The sequence below is a fragment of the Phocoena sinus genome, chromosome 10 (genome assembly GCF_008692025.1).
Source record: "Phocoena sinus isolate mPhoSin1 chromosome 10, mPhoSin1.pri, whole genome shotgun sequence".
NCBI classification, from domain to species: domain Eukaryota; kingdom Metazoa; phylum Chordata; class Mammalia; order Artiodactyla; family Phocoenidae; genus Phocoena; species Phocoena sinus.
Window position 1 is genome coordinate 67,025,840 of NC_045772.1, and position 14,759 is coordinate 67,040,598.

The window sequence follows — 14,759 nt, forward strand, 5'->3', positions numbered from 1 at the left end:
ATGGCTTACGAGGATCGTAGCGAACAGCCCAATTAAAAAATGAATTAGGGGCTTCCCTGGTGGCGCACTGGTTGAGAATCTGCCTGCCAATGCAGGGGACACAGGTTCGAGCCCTGGTCTGGGAAGATCCCACATGCCGCAGAGCAACTAGGCCCATGCGCCACAACTACTGAGCCTGTGAGTCTGGAGCCTGTGCTCCACAACAAGAGAGGCCACGATAGTGAGAGGCCCGTGCACCGTGATGAAGTGTGGTCCCTGCTTGCCACAACTAGACAAAGCCCTTGCCCAGAAATGAAGACCCAAAACAGCCAAAAAAAACCCAAAAATCCAAAACACTCCAAAAACTGAAAAAAAAAATGAATTAAATCTAAATAGGCACCCCACCAAAGAAGATATACAGATGGTAAATAAGCATATGAAAAGATGCTCAACATCTTTTGTCCTTAAGGAAATACAAATTTAAACAGAGATACAGAATGGCTAAAAGTGAAAAAAAACTGACAATATCAAATGCTGACGATGATGTGGAGCAAGAGGAACTCTCATTCATTGCTGGTGGGAATGCAAAATGGCAGAGCCACTTTGGAAAGCAGTATGACGGTATATTACAATGCTAAACATAGGCTTACCATATGATTAAGCAATTGTAATCCTAAATATTTGCCCAAATTAGTTGAAAAAGTATGTCCACACAAAAACCTGCATACAAATGTTTACAGTGAATTTATTTACAATTGTCCAAAACCAAAAGCCACCAAAATGTCCTTCTATAGTTGAATGGATAAGCAAACTGGTACATCCAAACAATGGAAGATTATTCAGCAATAAAAATAAGCTATCAAGCCACAAAAGACATGGAGGAACCTTAAACACATATTGCTTAGTGAAAGAAGCCAGTCTGAAAAGGCTACATACTGTATGATTCCAACTATATGACACTCTGGAAAAGGAAAAACTATACAGAGATAGTTAAAAAAAAAAAAAAGAAAAGAAAAGAAAGAAAAAATCAGTAGTTAGCAGGGTTTAGGAAGGGAGGCAGTAGGGTCAAAGGAATAGGTGAAGCATAGCAGATTTTCAGGGTGGTAATAGTATTCTGTAAGATAATATAATGGTGGATACACAATATCATGCATGGTCAAAATCCACAGAAGTTATAACACAAAGAGTGAATTCTAATGGAAACTATGGACTTAGTTAATAATAATGTATAAATACTACTCATCAATCATAACATATATACCACACGAATTCAAGTGTTAATGTTAGGAGAAACTGCACAGGGAAGAGGGAGAATATGAGAACTCTGCACTACTAGCTCACCATTTTTATAAATCTAAAACTGCTCTAAAAATTGTCTATTAAATTTTTTTGAAGAAATAAGATAAATATTACCACTCTACTATTATATAACTGTTTATTTTATACTTTATTTTACTTTCTCTTCTTTTTTTTCTTCCTTCCCTCCTTCCACTCTCCCTCCCTCCCTCCCTCCCTCCTTTCTTTCCCTCCCTCCTTCCTTCCTTCCTTCCTTCTTTCTTTCTTCTACCAATTATTTCTTTCTACTTTTTCTCCCTGTTTTTCTGAGCCGTGTGGATGAAAGGCTCTTGGTGCTGCAGCCAGGAGTCAGAGCTGTGCCTCTGAGGTGGGAGAGCCAACTTCAGGACGCTGGTCCACAAGAGACCTCCCAGCTCCACATAATATCAAACGGCGAAAATCTGCCAGAGATCTCCATCTCAACACCAGCAGCCAGCTTCACTCAACGACCAGCAAGCTACAGTGCTGGACACCCTATGCCAAACAACTAGCAAGACAGGAACACAACCCCACCCATTAGCAGAGAGGCTGCCTAAAATCATAGTAAGTCCATAGATACCCCAAAACACACCAACAGACGTGGACTTGCCCACCAGAAAGACAAGATCCAGCCTCATCCACCAGAACACAGGCACTAGTCCCCTCCACCAGGCAGCCTACACAACCCACTGAACCAACCTTAGCCACTGGGGACAGACACCAAAAACAACAGGAACTACGAACCAGCAGCCTGCAAAAAGGAGACCCCAAACACCGTAAGATAAGCAAAATGAGAAGACAGGAAAACACACAGCAGTTGAAGGAGCAAGATAAAAACCCACCAGACCTAACAAATGAAGAGGAAAAAGGCAGTCTACCTGAAAAAGAATTCAGAATGACAGTGAAGATGATCCAAAATCTTGGAAATAGAACAGACAAAATGCAAGAAACATTTAACAAGGACCTAGAAGAACTAAAGATGAAACAAGCAATGATGAACAACACAATAAATGAAATTAAAATACTCTAGACGGGCTTCCCTGGTGGTGCAGTGGTTGAGAGTCTGCCTGCCGATGCAGGGGACACGGGTTCGTGCCCCGGTCTGGGAAGATCCCACATGCCTCGGAGCGGCTGGGCCCATGAGCCATGGCTGCTGAGCCTGTGTGTCCGGAGCCTGTGCTCTCCAACAGGAGAGGCCACAACAGTGAGAGGCCCATGTACCACAAAAAAATAAATAAATAAAATAAAATAAAAATACTGTAGATGGGATCAATAGCAGAATAACTGAGGCAGAAGAACGGATAACTGACCTGGAAGATAAAATAGTGGAAATAACTACTGCAGAGCAGAATAAAGAAAAAAGAATGAAAAGAACTGAAGACAGTCTCAGAGACCTCTGGGACAACATTAAATGCACCAACATTCGAATTATAGGGGTTCCAGAAGAAGAAGAGAAAAAGAAAGGGACTGAGAAAATATATGAAGAGATTATAGTTGAAAACTTCCCTAATATGGGAAAGGAAATAGTTAATCAAGTCCAGGAAGCACAGAGAGTCCCATACAGGATAAATCCAAGGAGAAACACACCAAGACACATATTAATCAAACTGTCAAAAATTAAATACAAAGAAAACATATTAAAAGCAGCAAGGGAAAAACAACAAATAACACACAAGGGAATCCCCATAAGGTTAACTGCTGATCTTTCTGCAGAAACTCTGCAAGCCAGAAGGGACTGGCAGGCCATATTTAAAGTGATGAAGGAGATAAACCTGCAACCAAGATTACTCTACCAGCAAGGATTTCATTCAGATTTGATGGAGAAATTAAAACCTTTAGTGACCAGCAAAAGCTGAGAGAGTTCAGCACCAGCAAACCAGCTTTACAACAAATACTAAAGGAACTTCTCTAGGCAAGAAACACGAGAAGGAAAAGACCTACAATAATGAACCCAAAACAATTAAGAAAATGGGAATAGGAACATACATATCGATAATTACCTTAAATGTAAATGGACTAAATGCTCCCACCAAAAGACACAGATTGGCTGAATGGATACAAAAACAAGACCCATCTATATGCTATCTACAAGAGACCCACTTCAGACCTGGAGACACATACAGACTGAAAGTAAGGGGATGGAAAAGGTATTCCATGCAAATGGAAACCAAAAGAAAGCTGGAGTAGCAATTCTCACATCAGACAAAAGAGACTTTAAAATAAAGACTATTAGAAGAGACAAAGAAGGATACTACATAATGATTAAGGGATCAATCCAAGAAAAAGATATAACAATGATAAATATTTATGCACCCAACATAGGAGCACCTCAATACATAAGGCAAATACTAACAGCCATAAAAGGGTTAGTAACACATTCATAGTAGGGGACTTTAACACCCCACTTTCACCAATGGACAGATCATCCAAAATGCAAATAAATTAGGAAACACAAGCTATAAATGATACATTAAACAAGATGGACTTAATTGATATTTATAGGACCTTCCATCCAAAAACAACAGAATACACATTTTTCTCAAGTGCTCATGGAACATTCTCCAGGATAGATCATATCTTGGGTCACAAATCAAGCCTCGGTAAATTTAAGAAAATTGAAATTGTATCAAGTATCTTTTCTGACCACAACGCTATGAGACGAGATATCAATTACAGGAAAAGATCTGTAAAAAAATAAAAACACATGGAGGCTAAACAATACACTACTTAATAATGAAGTAATCACTAAAGAAATCAAAGAGGAAATCAAAAAATACCTAGAAACACATGACAATGGAGACACGACAACCCAAATCTATGGGATGCACCAAAATCAGTTCTAAGAGGGAAGTTTATAGCAATACAATCCTACCTTAAGAAACAGGAAACATCTCGAATAAACAACCTAACCTTGCACATAAAGAAATTTGAGAAAGAACAAAAAAACCCCAAACTTAGCAGAAGGAAAGATATCATAAAAATCAGATCAGAAATAAATGAAAAAGTAATGAAGGAAATGATAGCAAAGAACCTAAAAGCTGGTTCTTTGAGAAGATAAACAAGATTGACTAGCCAGACTCATCAAGAAAAAAAGGGAGAAGACTCAAATCAATAGAATTAGAAATGAAAAAGGAAAAGTAACAACTGATACTGCAGAAATACAAAAGATCATGAGAGATTACTACAAGCAACTCTATGCCAATAAAATGGACAACCTGGAGGAAATGGACAAATTCTTAGAAGTGCACAACCTACCAAGACTGAATCAGGAAGAAAGAGAAAATATGAACAGGCCAATCACAAGCACTGACACTGAAACTGTGATTAAAAATCTTCCAACAAACAAAAGCCCAGGGCCAGATGGCTTCACAGGCGAATTCTATCAAACATTTAGAGAAGAGCTAACACCTATGCTTCTCAAACTCTTCCAAAATATAGCAGAGGGAGGAACACTCCCTAACTAATTCTACGAGGCCACCATCACCTTGATACCAAAACCAGACAAGGATGTAACAAAGAAAGAAAACTACAGGCCAATATCACTGTTCAACATAGATGCAAAAATCCTCAACAAAAAACTAGCAAACAGAATCCAACAGCACATTAAAAGGATCATACACCATGATCAAGTGGGGTTTATTCCAGGAATGCAAGGATTCTTCAATATATCCAAATCAATCAACGTGATACACCATATTAACAAACTGAAGGAGAAAAACCATACGATCATCTCAATAGATGCAGAGAAAGCTTTCAACAAAATTCAACACCCATTTATGATTAAAAACCCTGCAGAAAGTAGGCATAGAGGGAACTTTCCTTAACATAATAAAGGCCATATATGACAAACCCACAGCCAACATCATCCTCAATGGTGAAAAACTGAAAGCATTTCCACTAAGATCAGGAAGAAGACAAGGTTGCCCACTCTCACCACTGTTATTCAACATAGCTTTGGAAGTTTTAGCCATAGCAATCAGAGAAGAAAAGGAAATAAAAGGAATCCAAATCAGAAAAGAAGAAGTAAAGCTGTCACTGTTTCCAGATGACATAATACTATACATAGAGAATCCTAAAGATGCTACCAGAAAACTACTAGACTTAATCAATGAATTTGGTAAAGTAGCAGGATACAAAATTAATGCACAGAAATCTCTGGCATTCCTATACACTAATAATGAAAATTCTGAAAGTGAAATCAAGAAAACACTCCCATTTACTACTGTCACAAAAAGAATAAAATATCTAGGAATAAACCTACCTAAGGAGACATAAGACCTGTATGCAGAAAATTATAAGACACTGGTGAAAGAAATTAAAGATGATACAAACAGATGGAGAGATATATCATGTCCTTGGATTGGAAGAATCAACATTGTGAAAATGACCCTACTACCTAAAGCAATCTACAGATTCAATGCAATCCCTATGAAACTATGACTGGCATTTTTCACAGAACTAGAACAAAAAATTTCACAATTTGTATGGAAACACAAAAGACCCCGAATAGCCAAAGCAATCTTGAGAACGAAAAACGGAGCTGGAGGAATCAGGCTCCCTGACTTCAGACTATACTACAAAGCTACAGTAATCAAGACAGTATGGTACTGGCAGAAAAACAGAAATATAAATCAATGGAACAGGATAGAAAGCCCAGAGATAAACCCACGCACATATGGTCACCTTATGTTTGATAAAGGAGGCAGGAATGTACAGTGGAGAAAGGACAGCCTCTTCAATAAGTGGTGCTGGGCAAACTGGACAGGTACATGTAAAAGTATGAGATTAGATCACTCCCTAACACCATACACAAAAATAAGCTCAAAATGGATTAAAGACCTAAATGTAAGGCCCGAAACTATTAAACTCTTAGAGAAAAACATAGGCAGAACACTCTATGACATAAATCACAGCAAGATCTTTTTTGACCCACTTCCTGGAGAAATAGAAATAAAAACAACAATAAACAAATGGGACCTAATGAAACTTAAAAGCTTTTGCACAGCAAAGGAAACCATAAACAAGACCAAAAGACAACCCTCAGAACGGGAGAAAATATTTTCAAATGAAGCAACTGACAAAGGATTAATCTCCAAAATTTATAAGCAGCTCATGCAGCTCAATAACAAAAAAACAAACAACCCAATCCAAAAATGGGCAGAAGACCTAAACAGACATTTCTCCAAAGAAGGTATACAGACTGCCAACAAACACATGAAAGAATGCTCAACATCATTAATCATCAGAGAAATGCAAATCAAAACTACAATGAGATATCATATCACACCAGTCAGAATGGCCATCATCAAACAATCTAGAAACAATAAATGCTGGAGAGGGTGTGGAGAAAAGGGAACACTCTTGCACTGCTGGTGGGAATGTGAATTGGTTCAGCCACTATGGAGAACAGTATGGAGGTTTCTTAAAAAACTACAAATAGAACTACCCTATAACCCAGCAATCCCACTACTGAGCATATACCCTGAGAGAACCATCATTCAAAGAGTCATGTACCAAAATGTTTATTGCAGCTCTATTTACAATAGCCCAGAGATGAAAGCAACCTAAGTGTCCATCATCGGATGAATGGATAAAGAAGATGTGGCACATATATACAATGGAATATTACTCAGCCATAAAAAGAAACGAAATTGAGCTATTTGTAATGAGATGGATAGACCTAGAGGCTGTCATACAGAGTGAAGTAAGTCAGAAAGAGAAAGACAAATACCGTACGCTAAGACATATATATGGAATTTAAGAAAAAGAAATGTCATGAAGAACCTAAGGGTAAGACGGGAATAAAGACACAGACCTACTAGAGAATCGACTTGAGGATATGGGGAGGGGGAAGGGTAAGCTGTGACAAAGCGAGAGAGAGGCATGGACATAAATACACTACCAAACATAAGGTAGATAGCTAGTGGGAAGCAGCCACATAGCACAGGGAGATCAGCTCGGTGCTTTGTGACCGCCTGGAGGCGTGGGATACGGAGGGTGGAAGGGAGGGAGACGCAAGAGGGAAGCGATATGGGAACATATGGATATGTATACTGATTCACTTTGTTATAAAGCAGAAACTAACACACCATTGTAAAGCAATTATACTCCAATGAAGATGTAAAAAAAAAAAAAAAAAAAATGGGCAGAAGACATAAATAGACATTTCTCCAAAGAAGAAATACAGTTGACTAATAGGCACATGAAAGAATGCTCAATATCACTAATTATTAGAGAAATGGAAGCCAAAACTACAGTGAGGTATCACCTCATACCAGTCAGAATGGTCATCATCAAAAAGTCTACAAATAACAAATGCTGGAGAGGGTGTGGAGAAAAAGGAACACCCCTAACTGTTGGCTGGAATGTAAATTGGTGCAGCCACTATGGAGAACAGTACGGAGCTTCCTTAAAAAACTAAAAACTAAACATAGAGTTACCGTAAGACCCTGCAATCCCACTCCCCGGCATATATTTGGAGAGAACTCTAATTTGAAAAGATACATGCAATTCAACGTTCATAGCAGAACTATTCACAATAGCCAAAACACGGAAACAACCTAAATGTCAATTTACAGATGAATGGGTAAATAAGATGTGGTGTATATATATATTTATATATATATATATATATATACACACACACACACATACATACAATGGAATATTACTCAGGCAAAAATGAAGTAATGCCATTTGTAGCAACATGGATGGACCTAAAGATTATCATACTAAGTGAAGTAAGTCAGAAAGAGAAAGACAACTATCATACGATATCACTTATATGTGGAATCTAAACAAATTATACTAATGAACTTATCTACAAAACAGAAACAGATTCAACAGACACAGAAAACAAATTTACAGTTACCAAAGTGGGGTAGTGAGGGATAAATTAGGAGCTTGGGATTAACAGATAAACACTACATTAAATAAAATAGATAAATAACAAGGTCCTACTTTATAGCACAAGGAACTATGTTCAATATCTTGTAATAACCAGTAATGGAAAAAAATTTGAAAAAACATATATATAACTGAATCACTTTGCTGTATACCAGAAACAAACACAACATTGTAAATGAACTATTCTTCAATTAAAATAAACAAACAAATAAATAAATAAATAAAATGCAGTATCATTCAATTAGTTTGCAAGAACAACAAGCTGTTTAACAGCTCCATTTCAATAGCAACAAAACATTAGCATAATTATGCATGAAATTAAAAAGATGAATTTCATGATTTCAAGAGTATTTCTTCCATCTAGGTCTAAGTATTTTTTTTTAATCTTTTTTTACTCTGACAGCCATTAAAATTAAATCTCAAAATAAACTGAACCTAGTACTGCTTCATCACATTGTATTTAACTAAGATTAAAAATGAAAAATGAAGGCTATTCAATTACATTGCTCTTATTTAAAGTGTGACTAATAATGATGAGTTTTTAGTAAGAGCAAATATGTTATAAACACAATAATATACATTTTAAAGTCATTTATAATGTTTGTGCCATTTTAAATGATTCTTTTTTTTTTTTTTTTTTTTTTTTTTTTTTGCGGTACACGGGCCTCTCATTGTTGTGGCCTCTCCCGTTGCAGAGCACAGACTCCGGACGCGCAGGCTCAGCGGCCATGGCTCACGGGCCCAGCCGCTCTGCAGCATGTGGGATCTTCCCGGACCGGGGCACGAGCCCGTGTCCCCTGCATTGGCAGGCGGGCTCTCAACCACTAAGCCAACAGGGAAGCCCTAAATGATTCTCTTTTATTTGCTGGCTTGTGCATGTTTTATGATGCATATGTCAAATTAGTATAACAATACATTGTGACATTATAAACAAGTGTACATGCAATGGGGCTATACCCTCACAACATTTTTAGGACAGGGATTAAAAAAAAAAAGAAAGAAGATAAATATTACCACTCTACTATTATATAAATGTTCTGGAAACATTAGATATTATAATTGGATGAGAGGACAAACTAAGAGGCATAAATACAGAAAACAGCCACCAGTTAAAAATACAGTAGAAGTTAAGATCATTTATGGTTAACAAGAAAAAAGAACTATAACTAGCAGTAAACTTAATAAAGTTGCAGGATTTATGTGAAGAAAATGTTAAAGCTCTACTGGGGTGAAAAAGACTATAATACCATGGGATGATACTTTTTTCTTGTAAGGAAAAAATCAATACTGGAAAAATAGTCACTACCTAAAAACAAACAAAAATACCTATTCACTAAAAGGAATTAAAATGAAAATCCCAACATGCTTTCCTGGGGGAATCTCTGGAAACATTCTAAAGTTCATTTGAAAGGATAAATATCTGATTTATACATCACTCTAATTTCAAAACCTAACACAGTGCCTGGTGCAAGGTAAGTGCTTGGAACAATAATGAGAAACACTGAAAAAGAAAATTAGGAGGTGGAACTTGCCATCCAACATCAAAACTGAAAGTGACAGTATGATAAGGACAGAGACCACTTGGATAACAAGTGATTCAGAAACAGAAAAAAGCATACAGAAATTTAGTACACATCGAGGGTGGCCATTCGAATGCCTAAAGAAAAAATGCACTCATCAATATGTTAGTCATTTGGAAAACAATAGTTAGATTCACACTTCACTTTATACATGAAACTAAATTACAGATGGATCAAAAAAAATATTCAAGTGCAGAAGGCAACAAAATGTGTATTTTATGATCTAAGCATTGAGAAGGTCTTTCTAAACATGAAATAAAAACCATTAGTTTTTCTAGTCTGTCCACTGAAAAGTCCTAGAAGCAATAACCAACTTAAAAGCAATGGGTACTCCCTGAAGCCTAGACTAAATATCATTTCCCGTTAAAAGACACCAGACGTCCTTGGAGAAATAGTTGATTCCCCATATGGGGCAGGAAATATACAAGTTAAGTCTGGAACATTCCATCTAACAGAGAGCAAGGAAGCTATCAAAGACATATTAAGACCATAACCAGCTTGAAGAGGCCTTCACTGGCCAAAGATGGGACAAGTTGAACACTAAGAAGGATATAATAACTGCAATGCACTGAAATACTTCAAATATGTTTATGTTTATAAGTTCGTTCCCAATGATACTAAAATCAGAAGCAAATTAAAAAATAGAAAACCTAACCTCATAGTCAGCTTTCTGCAGTGTTAGTAAACAACTCATTATTTTAAAAATTGGTAAATAAGAGAAATAATAATCTCTCTTGCCTTTTCTCTAGAAACTATTCTTTAGAGAAATCAGAGTTGATAAAAAGGAAAGTTTTACATTTTATAAACAATAAAATAATGTATCTAGGCCATAATTTTCAATGGCTGTTTACATCACAAAAAGAGACACAAGATAGTACCTATCGCCTGATGGAAGTACACAATGCCATTTCTCAAACACACTTCATAAAAATCAAACTGGAATCTGATCAAACATCCGGACCTAACTACTAACTTACAGAAAATTCAAGGTCAGAGTAACATGCTACACAATAGCAGCAAAATCAGACTGTGATGCTCTACAGGACAAATGACCTGCTTTTATCAACAAAAAACTGCGAGGAAAAAAACTGAGAGATGGAGGGGTAATCTACAGATTAAAAGAGACTTAAAAGACTTCAACCAGAGTCAATGTTTGAATCTTGGATTCCAGTTCAAACTCTAAGTAAACAGAAGACAAGCGGAGAAATGTAAACACTGACTGGCTATCTGAAGAACTTATAATATTGAAGAAATTAATGTTATTTTTCTGCAGGGGTATAACTTATGGTTAAAGAGTAGGGTCCTCAATTTTTAGAGATACATGCCTGCAGATTAAAAAAGATTAGTAATTACTAATACGTGTGATGTAAGGGCGAATGGCGCATTTCACAATAATATATTAGTGAAGGAAATAATTTTAGTTCTGAATCTGATTGCAACAAGGAAGATTCTTCATTACTATTTTTGATCAGATATTAAAGAAATTAGAGCATAGCTATGTAGGGACAATAGCTACAACATGGATTACTCCACTTGGAACTGAAACTAAAAATGAATAGAGTTATCCCTTGGTATCCATTGCGGATTGGTTCCAGGTCCCCCTTACGTACCAAAATCTGCAGATGCTCAAGTCCTTTATATAAAATGGCAAAGTATTTGCATATAACCTAAGCATATACTCCCATATACTTTAAATCATTTATAGATTACTTATAATACCTAATACAATGCAAATGCTATGTAAATAGCTGTCAGCACACGGCAAATTCAAGTTTTGCTTTTTTAAACTTTCTGGAATTTTGGGGGGAGTATTTTTGATTCATGTTCGGTGGAACCCTCAGATGCAGATATGAAGGGTCAACTGTAATAAAAGCCTTTACTCTCCTCACATCCTTATGCTCTTGGTATCCTAAGCTTCTCATAGTTCCCTGGGCATAACTAGCTCCTTCTATAATTCCCTGCACTTGCTATGCTGACTGGAATTATTTTTGCATGACAAATTCCTACTCATTCTTTAACAACCAACTCAAAAGAAATGTCTATAGCAAAACTTCTCTAACCACCCCGGCATTATATTAACTGCCCATTATGCTGCCAGTAACGCTGTAAGACTATCTTTGTACAGTACTTATTTAAACTGTAATTTATTTGTTTTTTGGATCTGCTTCCCTAAAAGCTCAGAGTGATCTTTTATCTCTACCTCCTAGCACATGAACCCTTCTAAAAGGGTGCTCAGTAAGTATCTGCAGAATCAAACTGAACTTATTTACCAAATGCAGTATCTAAAAAGACTTTAAAAATTGATAAGGTCTAAGAAGTCTTGTTGAGTCTTTTCCAGAAAAGACTTAAAAAGAAGAGGTAGATCATCAAATTTTGTAACACTAATCCTACTAGCAAGATGGGAAACTGCTGTGCATTTAGGTTCATTAACTCTTCCAGCAAATTTTTTTTTCTTGAAATACTCTAACACTTCATTTAAAGAAGCTATTCTGAAACTTTTTAGTCAACTAACAGCATTAACTGACTACCTACTCCATCAGCTACTATTTTGCAATGGAAAAACAAAAAACAAAATCTAAAAAAAAAAAAGTAAAGAATAGAATTTGACATCAGTGAAAAAAGTTTCAAATTAACTTACAACATAAACTTTAAAAAAATGGTCAAATTAAATAAATGAAAGAAACAGAACCTAAAGCACTAATTTTAAACAAGCTTTTTGACAGATTTTTACACTATGACCTAGATATGCATACTTATATACACATATAACTGAAAACAATACTTACCCTTACCAACATAATGGAATCTGATATATTTTATTCACTTTTTTACTGAAAAGAAAAACAAGCAAAACCCTCCTGGTAGACTTGCCAAAATGATTTCATGACCCCACTGCTGGGTTGAGATTTAAAGTTTGATAAACACTGTCCAAAGAAATTCTGCATACTATTAATAATCCCTAGGCTACACTGACAGCCACAATCCTACAACAAATCTATATATGAAATCTGTCTATATCATAAAAATTATGAATAGCAAATACAATTTTCAAAAGGATGAGGCAGTTTCTGCTATAGTTAGGAAAAGTAAAATGGCATCTTTGATATCTAAAAAAATGAAGGATATTATGTCTATTAAGACAAGTGCCTTAGTCCTAGAGCTCTTAAAAAGTGACAAGGCAAAGGTTCTTAGCTGAGTACTGTTACAGGAACTGAGATTTTAGTTTAAACAATATTATTCTCAAGTTCAGTATTATTCACAAGTTTTCCTTTAAGTCTAAGAAAGCCTTGTTTAAGAAATTCAATTCCACTTATTGTTCATCTTAGTTATTAAACTGTGAGATAATATGGTTTTTAAAATTTTCATGGGGTGTCCATCTTAAACTCAAATTTAAGACAAATCATTCTTCAATAAGAGATTATCTTTAAGTTTCTGTTATATAGGAATTCTATTACTACCACTAACTTCAAGTCACTTTAAAAAACCTATCTCTTTTCATAGGCAAATATAAAATCAAATTCTTAGCTGATTTTCTTTTGTTAAAAACTAATACTGAAATATTCTCTAATAACTACCATAAGGCAATGAAGCTCTTTCCACCATTTATATAAATTTCTTGGCTTAGGTACCACTGGATCTACGTAAATATCACTTCTAACATAAAATATTTTTGCTAAAAAGTTAGTGGTTTCAAAAGAAAATTCTCATGAAACTACAGATGACAGGAATTTAAATACAAAGGCATTCCAGAATAAAGAGCATTTACATATATCAAATAGAACTGCCATTTACTTTTTACAAGATTGCCACAGACACATGAAGTTGTGCCCAGGTTTTCTCACTGGATCTCCATGTTGACTAGATGCACTGAATGGAGAAGGCTGAGAACTGTTAGGCTGGCTCTGTACTTGAACAGCTGGTGAAGGTGTCATAGGAGTGTTCTGTGAAAAAGCACAACCACACAGTTTGTGAAATGACACTGAAAAACATTCATATCTTATAGCATAGGCTTATGAATTTGATTACATTGATAGTTATGCACTTCCAACATATAAAATTTATCTTTGTAATTTTAATGATTACCTTTTAGAAACTCTTTTAAGAGATAACTAATTTTAGAAATATGTTTAGGAAGTCAAATTCATTTCAAATGAATTAGAGCAAGATTGCATTGTTGTTACTATCACAGAATATACATTATTTAGAATTAAGATTTTTTTAATTAATAAAATTGGGTAGAAACACAATTATAGATTAAAAAGAGAAATTTATTATAAATTCACCCATTTGATTTACTTACATATATTCTTCACAAAAAAATCAACTGCAAATTATTTCTTCTTTGTATAATATTTCCTTTAAGATTTGAATGAATATAAAACAATATATAGTATAAAGCAAAGGGAATTTCAGATGTTAAAAATGATGTAACCATATAAGTAAAATGTTGTAAATATTACTTTGCAGCAAAAGCTATTTTAACTAACAATTTTAGTCTTTAAAGTTGCTCGGTTATAAGTTTTGATGGATAATACAAGGATTCTAATTGTATGCATAAGTCTTTTTAATATAAGCTACATTTTTTTCTCTTCTATATCCCATCCTTTCTCTCTGAAAAACACATAATAATTATAATGTAGCTTAAAACAATTTGAGGCAATACATTTTCTTTGAAGTTTAATTCAGATTTCACTCATAACATACATACCACAAAGGAAAAAATACTAAATTTCTCACAGAAATGGTAGCACATCATTTTCAAAACATTGTTTAAAGGTAATACATTTAAACTTTGGGAAAATATTAAATATATTTGTTTATTTATAAGGTAATATTGGAAATAGTGGAGCAAAATTAAGTTAAAAATTGCTGAAAACCTCTTACTGAAAGTCATAATAATTTTTTAAAAATAGACAAAACACAAACACATAAGGCCACAGCATAAAAATGAATAAATGAAGAGAATAAAATGCCAAAAGA

The 14,759-nt window shown here is 35.2% G+C and overlaps 1 protein-coding gene across 1 annotated transcript in view; it reads right to left on the reverse strand.

The window, feature by feature from the left end:
• The window catches only part of ARID2 (AT-rich interaction domain 2), a 170,490-nt gene that overhangs the window by 28,952 nt on the left and 126,779 nt on the right, over nucleotides 1-14,759 (reverse strand). The window contains exon 16 of the mRNA XM_032645432.1: nucleotides 13,572-13,720. Coding sequence (XP_032501323.1) covers nucleotides 13,572-13,720 — 149 coding nt within the window. The remainder of the gene's footprint in view (nucleotides 1-13,571; nucleotides 13,721-14,759) is intronic.